Below are 20,468 nucleotides of genomic sequence, written 5' to 3' on the forward strand. Positions count from 1 at the left end.
TCCCCAGATAATAACCAATCATCCCACCAAATTTCATGCGATTCGGTTTACAACTTTTTTTGTTACGCGAATAACACGCATACAAATAAATAAATAAACTAGAACGGGCACTCGGTAGAGCGCATACCTTCGCATATCACAAGATTGGGCATTGACTTATGAACATGTTGGCATTAGTTGCATGCCAATTGGATAAAAATGGACCGTGCTATAGTAAAAAGAAGATTTTGACCTATCCATGACCTTGACCTTTGACCCGATTGATCCCAAAATCTAATCAAATGGTCCCCAGATAATAACCAATCATCCCACCAAATTTCATGCGATTCAAGAAGATGTTGACCTTTTCATGACCTTGACCTTGACCTTTGACCTGATCGATCCCAAAATCTAATCAAATGGTCCCCGGATAATAACCAATCATCCCACCAAATGTCATGCGATTCGGTTTAAAACTTTTTTTGTTACGCGAATAACACGCATACAAATAAATAAATAAATAAATAAACTAGAACGGGCACTCGGTAGAGTGCATACCTTCGCATATCACAAGATTGGGCGTTGAATTATGAACATTTTGGCATTAGTTGCATGCCAATTGGATACAAATTGTCCGTGTTATGGTAAAAAGAAGATTTTGACCTTTTCATGACCTTGACTTTTGACCCGATTGATCCCAAAATCTAAGCAAATGGTCCCCGGATAATAACCAATCATCCCACCGAATTTCATGCGATTCGGTTTAATACTTTTTGTGTTATGCGAATAACACGCATACAAATAAATAAATACACGGCGATCAAAACATAACCTTCCGCATTTTCAATGCGAAGGTAATAAATAAATAAATACACGGCGATCAAAACATAACCGTCCGCATTTTCAATGCGAAGGTAAAGATGTACGCATGGATGCACACATCGTTACGATCCCCTCATCCCATTACCACGTCTTGGAAGGCTGGTTTGGTCTAAATGAGAGAGTAGTCAATCACTGTAGGAAGCCCCCTTAACGACTGTGTGCGTGCACGTGTGTGTGTGTGTGTGTGTGCGCACACACTCCCTCAGCATATGTCAGCCAGAGCAGCTCTTCACTGGTTAGCAGGAGGAATCGTCCCAAGTGCTCCATTTTGCATTTTGATAGACTACACAGTCATTTTCTCACTCTCAAACCTCCTTCATCTCTACTCGTCACACCCCACCCATCTTCTACACTTCTCGGGGATGTCTTTCTCTTCTTCCTCGTCTCCCCAATTTAGAATAAACGAATGGCCTTCTCCTTCTTGTTATTAATAACCCCTCGCTCCCCTCGTTTTACCTCCCCGATACCCTCTTTCCAACCTCTTTACTCACTGCACCACAATCGGCTCAACACATGGAGTATTAAAGACTCATCTTGAATATTCTGTGTGCATTAGAGATTAATCAGTTATCCAAAACCTGCAGAAATCATTAATCATAAAGCAGAAATACCAAAGCTTCTCAAATGTGAAGATTTGATGCCTTTTTCTATCTCTATATCATCGAATACTTGACAGTTATTGGCTGGCGGTTGGACCAAACAAGCACTTTAAAGACGTCCCCTTAAACTCTGAGGACGTTGTGTAACCTTTGTTGAATTAACGAGACAAAACCATCCATGGAAATAAAGTGCATCCCTAGTGTGTGTGTGTGTGTGCTTGTATTGGTTCTTCTACGGGGTCCAATGGGCTCGTCTGGATTAAATGAACCTTTCGTCTGTATGTGTGCATGATGCAAGCCTCCTTGGGGTCACTGTTCATAGGTCAGTTTAAACCTCCTGCTCCAGCCTGGTGATGATGGCTGTGTAGCTGCAGCAGTCGGGGTTTTAATGTATAGGTCTGTAAATGCTGTTAAATAATCAGTATGAATCCTGCTTTCTCACTGCAGCTCAGATGTTATCATTTAGATTCTTTACATGTCAACCTGAGTGTCTTTTTCTCTGCCGTCTGCTCCTTTCTACTCAAATATGATTGAAAGGTTTGAGTGAAATGCATCCATTTCTCTCAGTAGCAAGTACTATTTTTATTTATTTGTACCCCGTAGCCATAACACTACGAGAAAACAGCATTTCAAATGATGTAATCACATGTGCACATCGGTAGCACCTCCAAGTCTCAGCGGGCTCTTTTTTTTACTCGGGCTCAGTTGGAAGAGTAACTGTCCATATTCTCCTTGCACGCACATACATTGATTTCCGATGTTACGATTAACAAGCGTCTCCACTGGAACAGCTCTTCTGCTGATTGGACGTTTCCCCGACTGATCGGCCAGTCGAGCGGCGACCAAACAGCCAATAGCCTGATGCAGATGTTTCAGCGTATCAGCACGCTGCAATCTAACCCTCCGAGATCAGATTGGCGTGTGTGTGTGTGTGTTTATAAGTGACTGTTTGTCAGTATGTGTGTGTGTATATGTGTGGATATGTGACTATTTGTTGGTATATGTGTGTGTGTATGTGACTGTGTGTGTGTATATGTGACTATGTTTGTCGTTATGTGTGTGTATATGTGTGTGTGTGTGTGTGTGTATATGTGACTATTTGTTGGTATATGTGTGTGTGTGTATGTGGCTGTGTGTGTGTATATGTGACTATGTTTGTCGGTATGTGTGTGCATGCAGGCGTGTTTCTTCTCTGCACTGCAGGTGTGTGTGTGTGTGTCTGTGCGCTGTGTTCCTGTGTGTGTGAGTTTATCTCACTGAGTGACCTAGTCTGAAGGGCACAAAGAGCCAACCATATGTGTGTGTGTGTGTGTGTGTGGGCGGGGGGGGGGGGGGGGTTGTACGTGTGTGTGTGTGGACATCTGTGCCTGCAATCGATCTCTGTGATAGAACTAGGACTCTGAAAAATGATGATTTAAATAACTCATCAATTAGAGGGCAGCATATACTTTCTACGTGCTGTTGTTGTTTTCTCTCCCCTGCTCTCATTTTCATATCATGCATATGACTGTCTTCACCTTCCCTGGCCTTTCAGTCTATTGATTGCCCTTATTTTGATATTGGAAAGAATGCGATTAAGCTCTTTACATCCCCAGCAGAATAGGATTCTCTTTTCATCCAATCATGTACTCGGTATGGATTTAACAGGTTGTCCTTTAGCTGCAAGTAATGTGTTTTCTCCCGTCACCAGCTGCAGTTGTGTTGCTCACTCGGTGTTTGTATTGCTCTCATTTAACTTTAGTCTATCTATTGTATCCGGTCCAGAGACCGGAGACATGACAGTTGGTTGTAAACCCACACAATATCATAATAAATGTATTGTAAACAATGACATCAGCTGCAGAAAATGTGTTGCGATCTTTAAAAACTGGAAGGAATTGAAACAATTCAAATTAAAATGTTTACTGTAATAGTCCCTGTTTAGCATTAATGCTCTTAACGTTCAATCAGTAAGTAGACAATCAATCAATAACCTTTTTTAATCGGTTTTGGCAACCACTGACTCCTGTAAATGTTCCACGATAGCAGTCCCCCCCCCCCCCCCCCCCCACACACACACACACACTACACACAGCACAAGTTACTAAAACAAATATTTGTAAAATTGTCTGTTTACATTTTTTGGAATTAAAATCAACATCTAACCATCATTTTCCACGGGATATAAACCTTTCATTATTTCTGGGAATGTAAAGGGTTAACTAAGTAACCCCCCCCACACACACACACACACACACACTACACACAACACAAGTTACTAAAACAAATATTTGTAAAATTGTCAGTTTACATTTTTTGGAATTAAAATCAACATCTAACCATCATTTTTCACGGGATATAAACCTTTCATTATTTCTGGGAATGTAAAGGGTTAACTAAATACCCCCCCCCCCCCCCCCGTGACACTTGGGGAAATAGTTTGCCTTCAGCTCTGAGATTGGTGGTCGAGTTAATGAAAGAGGTCCCGAGCAATGGGGAGTTAATGAGGGACTAATTTGGAAAAGAAAGTAAAAATGTCCAATCCTCTCTTCACTTTAAGTGAGCTGAATTTCTCTTTCCACCATTAAGACACAAGCGACACAGTACTGGAGCGCAAACATGGACGCATACTCCCAGCTCACATCCAGGCACAGTGAATACTCGCGATGCAGTGGAGCTGCCGGTGGCTTTGGGAGCCGATCCATCTGCCGGTGAGCTCTCTGGCGGTCTCCCCACAGCCACCTGACATCGACCTCGCCCCCGATGTCTGTCTGGTTGGCACCTACCCATTCACACTCTGCCACCGTATGATTATGAATGCCTGTGTTTACGGACCCAGACAAGCTGCCACTCTTAAGGTTAATAAACAGACAACAGAAAGAAATCATAAAAAAAGGTTGAGGTTTCTGTGATGTCACTTTGCCAAACGGACTGCACACACATTGGGAGGAGGATGGATCACACATACGTGAAATGCAACTGATTTAATATCGTACGCTATCGCACGGCTCCTCCTGTGTCTTATTCCTGGCGGAGAAAATAAAAACAGCGTGCTGACATGTTGGTGCTTTTCCCTGTGCAGGAAGAAGTGAAGAGGTATCACCGCGACTGTAATCACAGCGGAGGGAAGGCAGTTCCCAAGGTGGAGAGGTAAGACATTAAACATTAGCATCCCTACTTCAAAATAAATAAAGAAATCCTCATATTTTATGAACAGCATTCAATCTACAATAACCTTGGTACACTTGATCATGAAGCCCTTGTACTTTGCCTATGCTTATACATTTACTACATTCAATTTATTATCTTGCAATACTGTTTATCGCACATTCATTTTATTTGTGTTTATATTTTAGCCCTCTGTCAATTTGCACCATTTATTTATTATTCTCATTTTGCTTCGACTTGTGGAATTTCCCTTTTTTAAAATACATATCTAATGAGTAATTTGGGAGCCTGAGATTTTCCATAAACTAGGGGTTAATTGTTCTGCACATGACAATAAAGACTTAATCACGCAAGATACTTATTCTGCCAAAACAAGGACGCCCCTCTTGAACAATAACATCCTCTCATACCTAAAGAACTGCTTATTACACTGTGACTTCCATTGAGCTCATGAAATATGATATTTTTGGGGCTTACAAGCTGAGGTGTAAACGGGGTTTGCTGTTGTCATATTTGTGTGTGTCGTTATTGTCGTAGAAGCCACCCTTGGAAGAGCGAGGAAGCAGATGACAATAGCCCCCGTCGTCAGGAACAACAACAGCACCTGGAAATAAAGGCTATCGTGTGAGTATCACCATCGGCTCATCCGTGTATCGATATGTGTTTTTTCTTCTCCAAGATATCAGTGTATGACCTTTAAAAACTAATTGTTTTCATTGTGTGGGGGAGAAAAATTAACGTGTGGCTGGGGTCAGAGTGCACTCAACCCCCATAGACCGCCATCCAGCACCCTTTCCTTTAAACATGGACCCAATCTTTTAAAGGATTAACGTGCAAGGACAGCTCCCGCCTCTGGCTTTCACCTCCTCGAAAGTCGAGGATAGAGAAGAGAAAGTTTCTGTGTCGAATAAACATAATTGGGGGGTGGAGAAAGGTGAGGCGGATAGCCAAAGATCTCTCAAGATCAACTAACGCAGAGGGCAGAGGAACCGGAAACACGGACAGATGGACGGAGCAAAGGGAGAATAAAAGTGGAGGAAATAGGGATTGAAAAAGAAGAGGGCAATAGTATTGGTTTGGGAGTTATAGGAGTTATGGCTTAATTCAATTTGTTCCATTTGGCTCAGCTGTCTCTGTGCTCCGCTGGAGGTGAATGTGTTTCTCCATTGGGTAATTGATCCTACACGCCATCCTGAGAGTGATGTGGAGAAGGTGAAAATGGTGGGGAGAGGTCAGAAAATGTGTGAGCTGTGTAAGCCTGAAAGGAGAAAAGAAGGAAACGCCAAGGACAGAGAAAGGAAGAATTCATGGATGAAAAGAAGTGAGGGAATTTAAGTAAGAAAAGAAAGTTTCGAAAGAAAATAAGTTTGCAGTGAGAAAAGGGATATAGAGCATCGTGACAGGATTCATTCATAACAAATGCTCTTCCAGCCACCCAACATTGTCATAAGGAGAAAAGTACTTTCCAAAATGACTCCGTCCACGTGGCCGCCATGTTCCCGTTATTGGAAGCAGAGGACACTGATATCCATATTTTGTCTCCATGTATGTCCCAGGATCCAGCGGGCCTGGCGTGCCAGCACGTCCCGGCGGGGACACGGCAACAACCACGGCGGCCATCGTCGGGGTGAGACGGAGCCTCCCGAGAGCCAGCGGGACCCCGTGACGACCACCAATATTTCTCCGGTAAGACCGCATTCAGGAGAAATTCAACAGACGGCCATATGGTGCGACATGGGAATGAGGCAGGTGGCGAGAGATGGAGACATCTTTAAGCTATCGGAGCTTGTCTGAGTCATCAGCTGTGATCTGTTGTTTCTGCAGAGAACGGGGGGGAAAATGAATAGGTGAGTGGATGCATGGATGGATGGACTGATAAAAGAGAGCGCAAAGGAGAGAACAAGGGAGGAGTGTTTACCTCTAATGTCATCTGGAGCACCTCAGGGGTCGTATTGGTGGTGGATGATTGGATGCCAGCTGGCACTCTGCCCAGAGCTCTAATTACCCGTTAATTAGGTAAATTTTCAAAGCTGGTTGATTGATTAATGAAATGCCTCTGCCCTTGCCACCCCCCCCCCCCCCCCCCCATACACACACACATGTCTCACCACCCACCGTCCTCCTCCTCACCCCTGCTGACTCTGGAGGGAGCGTGGGGGAGAATTAAACAGTGCTCACCGGGCATGGCAGCCAAACAAACGTCAAAGAGAAAGAAATAAAAAAATGACTATGACCAGTAGATAACGAGTGAGAAGAGAAGGGAGGGGGTGGGGAGGAGAGAGAGAGAGACACAGTCAAAGGGGAAAGGCAGAGATAAGGGGATGAATGCGGAGATGCAGAAAAAAGATGCCTTTAGTTCGCCTCAAGTTCCAAGTGACAGACGAGGACACACACACACAAACAAACACGCGCAGTCTGCTGTGGTGGTTTCTCAGTCTGTGTTATTCACACAAGCTACCGGCGCACTCCTGCCCACGCTCGGTGCAGAGACTCGGCACAGAAAACGATGATGTCATGTCTGCATACTCACGAGTGTCTGTGTGTGGGATGCACTTTCTCCCACTCTCTTTTTAAAAAAAACGCCAGAAGAAAGCAAACAGATGGGCTGGTGTTCTGGTGAGACGCCGTGTGTGTGTGTGTGTGTGTGTGTGTGTGTGTGTGTGTGTGTGTGTGTGTGTGTGTGTGTGTGTGTGTGTGTGTGTGTGTGTGTGTGTGTGTGTGTGTGTGTGTGTGTGTGTGTGTGTGTGTGTGTGTAGGTGCGTGTGTGTGTGTGTGCGCGTGTGCTTTGTTATGAGCTTGTTTGTTCTGCTTGAAAGAGTTTGTTGTTCATTAGCTCAGCGGCAAATGTCTCGCTAATTAGAAAGTTACTGTAACCTAAAAGCCGAGATGACAGAGAACCCCTCCCCCTCCTCCCCTCCTCTCCTCCTCCTCTCTGCCATCTCTTCATTTTCTTTTTTTTCTCCAACATCGTCTTTGTTGGAAATGTAAAATGACATATTTGCCACGCATCCAATCCCTTCAACGCCCTGGTGACTTAGGTGGGTATCGTGTGTCTTATGTAAGCTCCTCCCAACCCCACCTTAAAGGAGCAGTGTGTGGGATTTAAGAGGAAGGAATATAACCCAGTCAGTTTTATTTGATGCCTGAATCAGAAAACATGTGATGTAACAACCTATTCAGATTTAGCATAGATCTCTGAGTTTCTTACTTCACCTTTTCTATTTCTCTTACTCTGTTCTCATTCACACTGTATCTCTCCGGTGGCTGTTGTCTCTGAAGGGCAGGCATTCATCACTGTAAGGCCAGGGTGCCACATTGTGTGTGTGTGTGTGTGTGTGTGTGTGTGTGTGTGTGTGTGTGTGTGTGTGTGTGTGTGTGTGTGTGTGTGTGTGTGTGTGTGTGTGTGTGTGTGTGTGTGTCCGAGTGAGCTCATGTGAGGACCTTGGTACTGGCCTGGGGGGGAGGGAGGGGGGGAAGGTTCAAACATACTTCATGCAAATGTCATGGGAATCATATTGAACACCACACACACATATACACACACACACACACACACCACACATACCTCTGTGAAAGTGTGTTTGCTTTTTATTTCCTCCCTTATCTGCTCAAATGTTTAAAACATCCTCAACCTACATACAGTCTCTCTCTCGTGTGAACCTGCTGAATTCAACTCTGATTAAATCAATGTCACGGTGTTTCTTGTGTCTTTCTACATCAACCATATATTGCAGGTGTCCAGCAATGGTAGGTTCAAGTCTGATGTAATCCTGGACCCAAATAAATTATTAATACACAGAGGGTATTAATAATGCCAGGCCCGACAACCTCTGCTCTGGTCAATGCATGACCATTGATAGTAAATCAATAGATCTGACACTGCTGGCTGACAGATGTGTGTTGAAAAATATAGAAAACAAAATGAAGTATATTGCAGCATTTAATTGCAAAAAATCCCCCTAAATAATCCCAATTAAAAAGAGTAGTTTGACATATTTTGGAAATGTGCGAATTCTCTTTCCTGTCTGAAGTTAGACGAGAAGATTTGCATTAGAAGTGAACTTTACTTGTTGAACATGTTGAAGGCCAAACGCTGAGGGCAGTACTCACAGGAGTACGAGTCATGTTTCAAACTTATCTCCAGGCTACACTGAACATTCTGCATGCCCACTTATCTCGGTGAATTACAAAAAGATACCTCATTACTGATTGGCTGCAGTTTTGAATACAGAAGAGGTCTTGGACACAGAAAAGAGCCTGTAGTTTATTATTAGCATGAATGTAGATTGTGGTAACACTTTTCTCTGGTGTTAGCTTTGAAACTGCTCTTTGTGCAGGGCGATGTGAGTCTGTGCTGAAATGCATACGACTTAATTTGCATGTGAGCATCCGTACGCGCTGAATCTGCTGTTTGAGTGGATCCCTATGATTCACAGTGCGGCCCTCTGGGATTCTGGGATGGCTTGGCGAGTTTTATTCTGAGACACAAACCAGCGATCGACACCAAAAAGTATGAGAATAAAAACGACATGCTTCAGTGTGTCTGTCATTAAAAAGAAACTAGTACTGCTGCTGGGCTGCCTGATCACTAATGAAATCATTTCAGTGATGGATAGTTATAAGACCTGAAGGGCTGTCAGCGGAAGAGAGAGAGAAAAAAAGAGCGAGTGCAATATGTGTGTGTCCGTGGCTGTGTTTGTTTGCCGACAGTGTGTGTTGATATTGATCTGTTCGGTGTGACATATTTGCACTTTTCTCTCCTCCTTTTCTGGGGCTGAGGGAAAGTGTTCGTGTAAGCATTCCTGCTGCCTGCGTGGGAGATCATTCTCTCATCTCTCACCGCCAAGAATCTCGCAAAGCGTAGTGACGGCTCCATCCATGCCTCCACTTCTACCCCGCGTAATCCCCTTTTCCCCATCCTCATTCCATGTCATCTCCCGCCTTTCCCCGCCACTGCCTCTTGATGCACACACACATCCAGGTTACCAGCGGAGCCCCGTTCGCGGCAGACAGATGCTAACAGATTACTTGTTTTATTGGTGTCAGTTGGTGTCTCATTTGAAATGAATTTATATACCTCTGCCTGCCCTGGAGTTGACATCGATCGAGCTTAACTCATTTAATAGCCACGACATTTGCCTATTAGATTATTTAGTGTCATAGCATGCTCAGGCTCAGCCGGCTCCCTGAGAGACAGTAACTCTTGCATTTGTATCCGTTTGGGAAGAGCGAAAAATAAACTCTAGCACACACACAGACATGGCCTCAACTCAGCGGGACAAGCTTACATTAGAAATAAGCCAAATTGTCCTTGTTTTTATTATATATCTTATCATATTTTGGGAAGATGACTGTTTTTTAATGAGCTCCTTTCTTAGTTTGCTGCTGTTAATGAAAAACCCAACCATTGCATATTGGGTCATATATATATATATATATATATATACACTACCGTTCAAAAGTTTGGGGTCATCCAGACAATTTCGTGTCTTCCATGAAAACTCACTTTTATTTATCAAATGAATTGAAAATTGAATAGAAAATATAGTCAAGACATTGACAAGGTTAGAAATAATGATTAATATTTGAAGTATTAATTTTGTTCTTCAAACTTCAAGCTCAAAGGAAGGCCAGTTGTATAGCTTATATCACCAGCATAACTGTTTTCAGCTGTGCTAACATAATTGCACAAGGGTTTTCTAATCAGATATTAGTCTTCTAAGGCGATTAGCAAACACAATGTACCATTAGAACACTGGAGTGATAGTTGATGGAAATGGGCCTCTATACACCTATGGAGATATTTCATTAGAAACCAGACGTTTCCACCTTGAATAGTCATTTACCACATTAATAATGTATCGTGTGTATTTTTGATTAATATTATCTTTATTGAAAAAACAGTGCTTTTCTTTGAAAAATAAAGACATTTCTAAGTGACCCCAAACTTTTGAACGGTAGTGTATATATATATACATATATATATATATATATATATGCTAAAGATATTTTTTGCATCATGCACTTCCTCTCATGGATTATTGTTGGCATCTAATGAAACACTTATTGTGTTTTAAAAATGCCGTGCAGCAGCAACATCCCTGCATGTCGGAGGAATGATGTTTTTCTGGTCGTCTATGCATATGTACGTTCTCATGATGAACACGATATCTCAGGAACAATTTCTTCAAATTTGGAACAAATGTGCGCCTGGACTCAAAGATAAACAGATTTTATTTCGGTCGTCAACGGTAAATGTTTCTGCAACCTGACAAAAAAATGTGTTTGGCCATTAATCAATTATATATATGCTAATAACACACCCCATGTGGCCACATGTATCTTACGGCAGACAGATATATCGTCATACAGGAACGAGATGTATTCCTCTTCAGTGGCAGTAAACAAAACACATGGGTTGGCCAGTAGCTGTGCTATATTCCGCTTAACAAGATCTTTAGGGCTGACCAACGTTAACCGCAATAAACAGCTTGACTGCGGCTATGTTCTCACACTCGCCCACAGACAAACACACGGTGGGAGAGCGCCAACACAGATACCCACACGTTGACCCTCCGGTGCATGTTTTTCTTTTTCGATAAACTGCGAGGGTTTTAGCTGCATTTCAGGGGGGCAGTTACTCGTTAAGATTTCGAAACTCAATGCCTCCAACACCGATGTTTCACTTTATAATCCTTCCAGTGGCTTAAAGTGCAGAAGCCCTTTCTTTACTATGCTTTGAACGTTAAAAGTAATAGATTTATCTATTTGTGAGTAAGACGAGATTGTTGCACTCACGGAACTAGTGCTGCGGAAGTCATTGCACATGAACAGCTTCGGTAATATTGACTCTTTTTATTATTTGTTATTTCCCCATGTGCTATTGGAGATTATTTTAGATTTTTTTCTCCCACCTTATTATTTGAGAAGTATCAGCACGTGACAATCAACATAGGCGTGGTGTACAAAGCCCAGCATGCACACTATATCTGCTACCTTGGAGGGTGTGCTCCACATAGCCATTGATTTTATGAAAGCCCATTGGGAAGATTTCTTTGAGATCCATCATGTCAATGCGGTAGGGAGGAGAGACACGAGGAGAGGAGAGAGCGGAGGTCTCCGGGAGGTGGAGAGAAAACGATGGATTGCTACAAAGCTGGAAAGAGGAGGTGAGAGAATATAAAGAAGATGCATGGGATTTCTGTGTGATTATGAGGATCATAACTCTGCATTAGAGTCTCCGTGAGCCGCCATTTGTGTGGGTGCGAGATGGAGTGACTGCGCAGTCGCAGGCATGTCTGTCAAAGTGTCTTATTTCTCCTCCATCGCTGTCACTGGCCAAACTGCACTGGATTAGATTAGTCTTCAATTCAATTCAGTTTATTTGTATAGCCCAATTTCACAAATTACAAATTTGTCTCGGAGTGCTTTACAATCTGTACACACAGACATCCCTGCCCCAAAACCTCGCATCGGACCAGGAAAAACTCCCAAATAACCCTTCAGGGGGAAAAAAAGGGAAGAAACCTTCAGGAGAGCAACAGAGGAGGATCCCTCTCCAGGATGGACAGATGCAATAGATGTAATGTGTACAGAAGGACAGATTTAGAGTTAAAATACATTCAATGAATATGACAGAGTGTATGAATAGTTTATAGTAGGCATATTCCACGATGGAGACCTCCACGATCCATCAGGCAGATGGCGGTGGAGAGGAGGAGTGGGTGGAGTCTCAACAGTGGGCGGAGTCTCAACAGTGGGTGGAGTCTCAACAGGCTAGTGGCGTCGTCGGTAGCAGGAATTCCACGACCCAGACCTCGATGATCCATCAGGCAGATAGGATCTATGCCGTCTCATAGGGTCCGATGACCCCATGAGACGTGAAGTCAAAAGGACTCCGGGGAGAAAGCAGAGTTAGTAACGTGTGATTGAGAGATGAAAATTCATCCCTAAGGAGAGAAAAGAGGAGATAGGTACTCAGTGCATCCTAAAACGTCCCCCGGCAGCTATAAGCCTATAGCAGCATATCAAGGGGCTGGACCAGGTGAACCTGATTCAGCCCTAACTATAAGCTCTGTCAAAGAGGAAAGTCTTAAGTCTCCTCTACATGAGGTGACTGTGTCTGCCTCCCGGACTGAAGGTGGAAGCTGGTTCCATAAAAGAGGAGCTTGATAACTAAAGGCTCTGGCTCCCATTCTACTTTTTAAGACTCTAGGAACTACAAGTAGTCCCGCATTTAGTGAGCGTAGCTCTCTAGTGGGGCAATATGGTACTACAAGCTCCTTAAGATATGATGGTGCATCACCAATCAAGGCTTTGTACATTAAGAGAAGAATTTTAAAAGTGATTCTTGATTTTACAGGGAGCCAGTGCAGAGCAGCTAGTGCAGGAGTGATGTGATTTCTTTTCTTAGTTTTAGTGAGAACACGAGCTGCAGCATTCTGGATCAACTGGAGGGACCTAAGAGACTTATTAGAGCAGCCTGATAATAAGGAGTTGCAGTAATCCAGTCTCGAAGTAACGAACGCGTGAACCAATTTTTCTGCATCTTTTTGAGACAAGATGTGCCTGATTTTTGAAATATTACGTGTTGACCATCACATCCGTGGGCCTGCAAAGAAACACACACTTACATGCTCACATCAACTTGTGCACACAAATATAAACAGGGCGAGTCGGGCGACTATGGGTCAGTGGTTAGCAGGTCCGTCTTTCAATCAGGGGGTTGGTGGTTCAATCCCCGCCCTAGTCGATGTGTCCTTGAGCAAGACACTTAACCCTGAGTTGCTCCCTGTAGCTGCGTCTACAGTGAATGTAACAGGATTGTAAGTCGCTTTGGATAAAAGCGTCAGCTAAATGACATGTAATGTAATGTAAACACACCCGACGGTCCTCAGTGGCACATAAAGAGCATCTTATGACCCCTTCATAAAGACATCAATGAAAGCTGTTACATAAATGGAGAAGAGCTGACGGATTGAAAAGAGTAGAGGGCTAGATAGATATCGGTCAAGATTCTGGGGCAAGATGGAAAGAATATGGAGTGAAAAAGGGAGTGCACTGCGTTTCAGCTCAATTTAATCTACTGGTTTTACTGTTTCTGTGAGCACAGGATCCTGAATCACTTGATTTGATATTGACGGCAGGCTGTACAATGAGAGCAATGCCTTACAGATGGTGTATGAGGATTTGATTGGATGCTGGAGCACACTGCAGCCTCCCTCGGAGCTTCTAATTGCTTATTTATCTAGAAAACATGCCATTTAGCTGACATTACTTAAACTAAACAAGCATCGAACATGCTCACAAATGGCCTCGCGGAAATTGATGTGACTCACACACAAGTACACACACATTAACACACACACCGGCTAAATCGAAACAGAGAGTATCTCCAAGCCATCTGCAGCAGCAATAACAATCTGGTACCTGAGGCAGTATGCTCGACTGTTCTATTACATCACACACCTTCCCGACCAGTTACGTCCTCGACTCTCTTTTCCGCATTCTGCAGTACCCACTTTTTTTCTTCTTTCCTTCACCATCTCTTCTCCTCACCCCCGTCACTTACCCGCCTCCGCACGGGGCTCGTCCCCCTCTTTAGCGCATCTCATATGCATCGGCTCGGTCCTCATTGCCAGTAAGTCTTCCATCATGAGATCCCTGGAGGATGGAGGAGGAGCGTAAAGAGAGCAGAGGAGGGCAGCAGCAGGGAGGAGCAGAGTCCAGGCTTGATCTCCTCTCTGACCCTCTCCATCTCCATCACTCCAGCCACCTGCCATCACTGCCACTGTATCAGAGCAGAGCGATTATCATCCTCTTTCTGTTAATATCCCCGCGGCGTGTACGTGATGAGGAGGGGAAGGGGCCGAGGGAGATGTAGAGACATGAAAAAGAAAAGAAAGAAACGTACACTTTTATTTATCCCCGTGGGGAAATTCTTCTCTGCGCTTACGGGACGACCATGAGCTACAGCCCGCCCCCAAGGAGAGGCTAGCCGCATCGGAGAGTGACATCAAAATGAAAAAGGAGGGTGGGGAAGGAGACAATAAAGTCTGACAGTCACATGTATTCTTCTTCTCCTTCTGGTTTGATCGTCTCGCCACTTTGCTCGCCACATGCAGAGTCCTTAGAGAGGGAGAAAGATTATAAGACGATTCCACAAAGCACGCTTTCTCTTCTACACCTGCGCTTTGGGGATTGCTGAGCAATGAGCCGGTCAATGGCTGTTAGACTAGAGGCGCCTCCTTGATATCATAAATGTCCCGGCTGGGACGGCTCGCTGCTGATTGTCTCGATAGTGTGTGAGAGCCGAGCTGCTCGTCATCACTGCTCTAACAGTAACAGTTGAAGCAGGATTAATGAACTGTTCTCTGGCCATTTAAGTAGACATTGTTTTGGGCGCTGTGCTGGTGGTTGTGCGTACACAGACATTGTTTTGACATTCCCTCTGTTTATCTAGCTGCCTGTCAGTCTTCTACTTGTATGTTGGCCTGTGTTTCCATCTGTGTGTCTCTCTGTTTGTCACCTCACCTGATGTCTTGAAAGAGATTTTTTTACGAGAGACGGATTTTTTTTGTTCAGGCGTGCAGCTGCAGGGCTATCGTTGATTCTCATTCGACGTTTTCCCGTCGAAGGTCTCAACTGACCGAGTGAGATGGCGCTCACTTCTGCAAAGCTAGCCTCTCTGCTGTGTGCATGTGTGTGTGTGTTTTAACCCTCCTGTTACCTTTACATTGACTAACATATTTTACCCTCGGGGTCAATTTGAGCCCAGCAATTAAAACCACCAGAAAATTATTAGAATTAATATTGTTTCCCAAGTTTAAGTGTGAGGTGCTTTATGTTTGTTTGTTGACTACCTAAATAGCCCTTTAAATATATAAAAAAGTTGATATTTCTGATATGTTTGACAGTGAAAAACAGCCTGGGGTTAAATTGACCCCAAGGAACACCGACATTAAACATTGAATGGGGTCAAATTGACCCGAAAGGTAACAGGAGGGTTAAGCATGCCAGTGGAGGCTGTGGATGTCCCCTGGGTGGATTTCTCAAAAGGCACATTTGATCTCGGTCTGGCCTTTCTCGTGTGTCTTTTTGATCAACAAGTCAGGGGTTGAAGGGAGGAGGTGTTGTCCACCGGTTTGATGCACATGAAGAGTATATGAGTACTTCACTGCATCACAAAGAATAGAACATAACACAATCAAGGAGTAAAAAAATGCAATTGAGATTGCTATGGGCCCAATGCCAGATAATCCTCTGGTGCGGTCGAGTGCACATGTTGGCGTGGAACCTTAAAACAGTGTTAGTGTGTCGGGGAGTCCCTGCCAAGATGCTTTTGCTTTGAAGTCTTTGCCTACACTAGATGTAACCTCTGAAGCCACTGTGAAAACACATGTATTTGCATATGCATTCACATCAATTCTAAAAGTTACGGCACGTGCATGCATGTGCACCCACGAACAGAGCACATGTCTAGTTGCCCATTTTCCAGTTTGAATATTGGTCCAATGTGTCCTCATAATCTTCTATCATCACCATGGTAACAGTGAACTTGCTCAGAATGCCCTCATACTTATTTAAATTCCTGTCTCTCTCTCACCCGTCAATCACAATCCTATAAAAATCAGGCAAACAGGTGCTCTCAGTTATGTAACCTCAACTCAGTCGGTCCAAAGCACAATATGTATTTGTGCCAAGTGTTTTCCATAGAAATCAAGGCCTGTTTTAAAGCGGTGGCTTATCTCACATTACCTCATGGCCATTTTGGTGAGTTTAAATTAGAACTTTAATTCTTGTTCATCCATTTATAATCCTTTAATCCAGTGCTCTTTGTTCCTGTTTTTTATCAGTTTTTCAAAACTGCATTGTTAAATACCTGCGCACACTTTAAGCAGACTGTAGAGTTGCAGTGGATTAAGACCCAGCAGCATTTCACCTTCATTTGTTTGCTTGTTTATTTTTGTTTGTTTACACATTACAACTGGTAGAAATGCTTTGGGAAATTAAGAGTGAAGATTTACGCTGCAGCGTTCTGGTCTGAGCTGAACAAGCAGCTCTGCCAGGGCAACAGAGGCCCCCATTGTTTTCTGTCTTCTTTTTTTAGACCTGAGTCTCCCCCATGCCTCACTGCTTGCATTTGTTCATTATTCTCATTTTGAAGTATATAAAACTCTCCTTCCAGCTTCATAATTCTCTCTCCTCTCTACCTTTCTTTACTTGCCCATTCTCCTATGCCTTAGCAGCTCCCTCTGAAAACCAAGTGTCATGTTTTTTTGTTGATAACCCTTTTTATATTTCATCCTTTAAAACAAACTGAATTTATTTTGCAATTTAGTAAAAAAATTAAATATAAATGTATGCATTTTTCAATGCATTGAAAATATATATTGCAAAAAATATATACAAGGTCAGGTGGCCTGTCTGTTATTAGTTAATCCATTTAGGATTAGTTTCAGCACCTCAAAATCTGATGGCGGATTACAAAGGTAAAATGGAGTGTGAGATAGTGTTATCTTCTGGTACAAAGTGTGGACCCAAAGGAGCACTCTCAGTAAGAATCAGAAAAGGTTTATTTAATCCAAGCACAATCAGTCTGGCGACAGAATGATCTGGAAACAAAATGCAGGAAGACCAAGGTTTAAATAGACAGGGACGGTGCAGGTGACTGGACACAGGTGTAAACAATCAGGGACAGGGCAGGTGTAAACAATCAGGGACGGTGCAGGTGACTGGACACAGGAGGAAACAATCAGGGACAGGGCAGGTGGAAACAATCAGGGACAGGGCAGGTGGAAATAAACAGGGACAGGGCAGGTGGAAACAATCAGGGACAGGGCAGGTGGAAACAATCAGGGACAGGGCAGGTGGAAACAAACAGGGACAGGGCAGGTGGAAACAATCAGGGACAGGGCAGGTGGAAATAAACAGGGACAGGGCAGGTGTAAACAAACAGGGACAGGGCAGGTGGAAACAATCAGGGACAGGGCAGGTGTAAACAAACAGGGACAGGGCAGGTGTAAACAAACAGGGACAGGGCAGGTGTAAACAATCAGGGACTGGGCAGACAATCACAGGGGCAGGAAGTGCAGGGAAACAGAGGACACGAGAGACAGGGACTTCAAAATAAGACAGCACGCAAGCCACAAAAACTCCTCGATCATGACAGATTGACCACCGTGTACCAGTTATGATCATAGCATGCCAACCCTCACTTATGGGCTTGGCTCAGTGGCTAAAAGCATGAGATTGTGGATAAAAGCAACCAACGTGAGTTCCCCTCGCAGGGGCAGTGTGAAGAGCTCAGATACTTGGATGTAACTCATTTAAAAGAGCCACTTGAAGTGGTTCAGGTCCCTGATCAGGATGCCCCCGACAGGGAGGGGACCCTGGGGCAAACCCAGAATATGCTGGAGGTATTATACTGTATATCCCATCTGACCTGAGGACACTGGAGGAAGCAGCTTGAGAAAGGGGGCATCTGAGATCCTTTGCTTAGCCTGATCCCAACGTGTAAGTAGCAGAAAATGGATGAAGAGAGAAAACACAAGAAAACTTGTGAGGTGATAATGGTGCCTGAGATCCTTCATATTTCGAGTGATTGGGCATGGTGTTTGTTACTACTTGTCTTGAATAAATGATCCTGATCTTAGAATGTGAAACACAACATGATTATCTACATGAAGTCACTTCAAAAGGCCCGATCGGTAATGGCAAACAGGAAACACTCTGGGTCTGTAGCCACTGTGAATGGTTAATGACTACCCATGAGTTACTGTTCTATCTCCGTGAACATAATCGTGTGTGTGTGTGTGTGTGTGTGTGTGTGAGTGAGGTTTACGATACTGTTTCCTGTAAAACATTTACTTTAGAGAATGATGACATGCATCAACATGTTCCTGGTCCTTTAGTCTTTGAGAAGATGCTGTTTCCTGCCACAGAGTGAGCAGGGAATGGAAGGGCAGAATTAATACGGAAGCCAAAATACAGTGACCATTTCTTTGGTCTGCCTTCTCCGAATGTTCCTCTTCTCACTAACTGGACATCGATATGCCTCCACAAGGGTGTGGGCATAGTTTTGGAGGATTAAAGATTTTTGGATGGATACTTACCTTTTCTCTTTGCTTGACTTTCTCTTAATTTATATCAGAAGCCAGATAATGTACATGTATCACTAGACTCTAAAAACTGTAATATCTTAATATTACTTTAAAAATAATGGTTTCAAATTACTTTTGAGCTAAAGATCTTTGCAGTTGCAGAGGTTTTCAATGTACATTAATCCAACGTTTGCCTTCCTTATTGCAGGTACATTTGCACATTTATAGCTGTCTAAATAAAAAACTTCTATAATCACATGCACATAAGTATCTTATAAAGTGAGTAGCAACTGGGCTGTAATAATGATTACTTTGTTGATGAATAAAATGGACTCTTTCCTCAGCCCTTCTTTCCTTCACCATCTCTTTTCAGTCCTCTGCTTTCTCAGCCTGATCACTTACCCGCTTCCGCACGGTGCTCGTCAAATTGTAAAATGCACCCAAACCGACTGATGCCTCCTGATTGATTGTTTTGCCAATACATTTTTTTTTTTTAAAGAAGAAAATCGGCACATTTGCAAAGCTCCAGCCAGCTAATATTTAGCCATATAAACTGATACATTACCATAATCAATCAAAGCAGATTCATTGATTTGCTGTTTTTCAGAATACATAGTAAACATATTCAAAACTACTTGTGTTTTGGCTGCTCCCTTAACCCTCTCATTGTAACTCATCTCATCATTCACACCTTCCTTACTCACTTTTCTCAAGCTCTGACATTTTGAGATCTTGTGCAAAGTGATATTATAAAATGAGTAGGGGTATGGCATATGTATGCAGAGTGTAACACAGGCTTACCACTTCTTTTGTTGTTCAAGCACAACAAACACATTACATAAATGTTATGTATTCAGTGAGACGTTGGCCGGAAGTTGGCAGGAGGATGAGGAGATAAAAATCTTAGGTGAAGAATAGGGGGTTTGCTTCTTTGAGACTGTAATATGCAGCTTCCAGGAAGAACAATTTGAAATACCATTTAAAATATCACACTGACAGGAATAATTAATGTACTGGCTTATTTGCTCCATTTTCTACCACCTATAAGCTTCCAAACTCTGTGTATTTGTACATCTCGTCCTCCATCACACACTATGTGTTGACTTTTAATTGGCTCGTCATCCCAAAATACTTGTCATTGTGTGTGTATGAGGCATATAAATATCTATGTTCTTCTCGTCTTATTATCTTTTCCTGATTCCTTGTTCGACTTTTACAACAGTATATATTAAAAAAAGTTCTGTAAATTAGCATAACTTCTTCAGGCTTGACACAATTATTAGAGATTTGCTAGCTTGAGAATTCTTTGTAGACATCCATTTTCATACTTTTGCTACTTTATTCTTTCCTTTTTTCATCTCTCTAGACTCTGAACAAAGTAAGAGACCTTATTAAAGCAGTTCTTATGCCTTGTGCACATTTCACAGTGGCACTGTTGGACAGGGTCAGAATACTTGGATATGGAGCACACACCGTTACACAGACAGCGATACATCAGCTAGAGCTCCAGAAGTACAAGGAGCAGATCTGTGATTTCACGAGTTCCGTTTGCACCAACAAAAGTGCTAATTAACTTCTCAACATGACAAGGTGTGTCTGTGGTCTAAATTTTCAACGTCATGTTCACCACCTCCGTCATTGCCAGTTTGTCTCTGACACAAAGAGCACAACTTCACATATACCAAAGCAGAGGCCTCACAATGACTCTCTTCCAAAATTGAGACTGATGTAAGACTTCAGATGGAAAGAGGAAAATGGA

At 43.1% G+C, this 20,468-nt stretch overlaps 1 protein-coding gene across 2 annotated transcripts in view; it reads left to right on the forward strand.

The window, feature by feature from the left end:
- schip1 (schwannomin interacting protein 1) overlaps positions 1-20,468 on the forward strand; it is a 221,671-nt gene that overhangs the window by 3,499 nt on the left and 197,704 nt on the right. For both annotated transcript variants that reach the window (XM_056440794.1, XM_056440795.1), the window contains exons 3-5: positions 4,522-4,589; positions 5,145-5,231; positions 6,164-6,293. In XM_056440794.1, the coding sequence (XP_056296769.1) occupies positions 4,522-4,589; positions 5,145-5,231; positions 6,164-6,293 (285 nt within the window). The remainder of the gene's footprint in view (positions 1-4,521; positions 4,590-5,144; positions 5,232-6,163; positions 6,294-20,468) is intronic.

This window comes from Pseudoliparis swirei, chromosome 20, assembly GCF_029220125.1.
Source record: "Pseudoliparis swirei isolate HS2019 ecotype Mariana Trench chromosome 20, NWPU_hadal_v1, whole genome shotgun sequence".
In the NCBI taxonomy this organism is placed as follows: domain Eukaryota; kingdom Metazoa; phylum Chordata; class Actinopteri; order Perciformes; family Liparidae; genus Pseudoliparis; species Pseudoliparis swirei.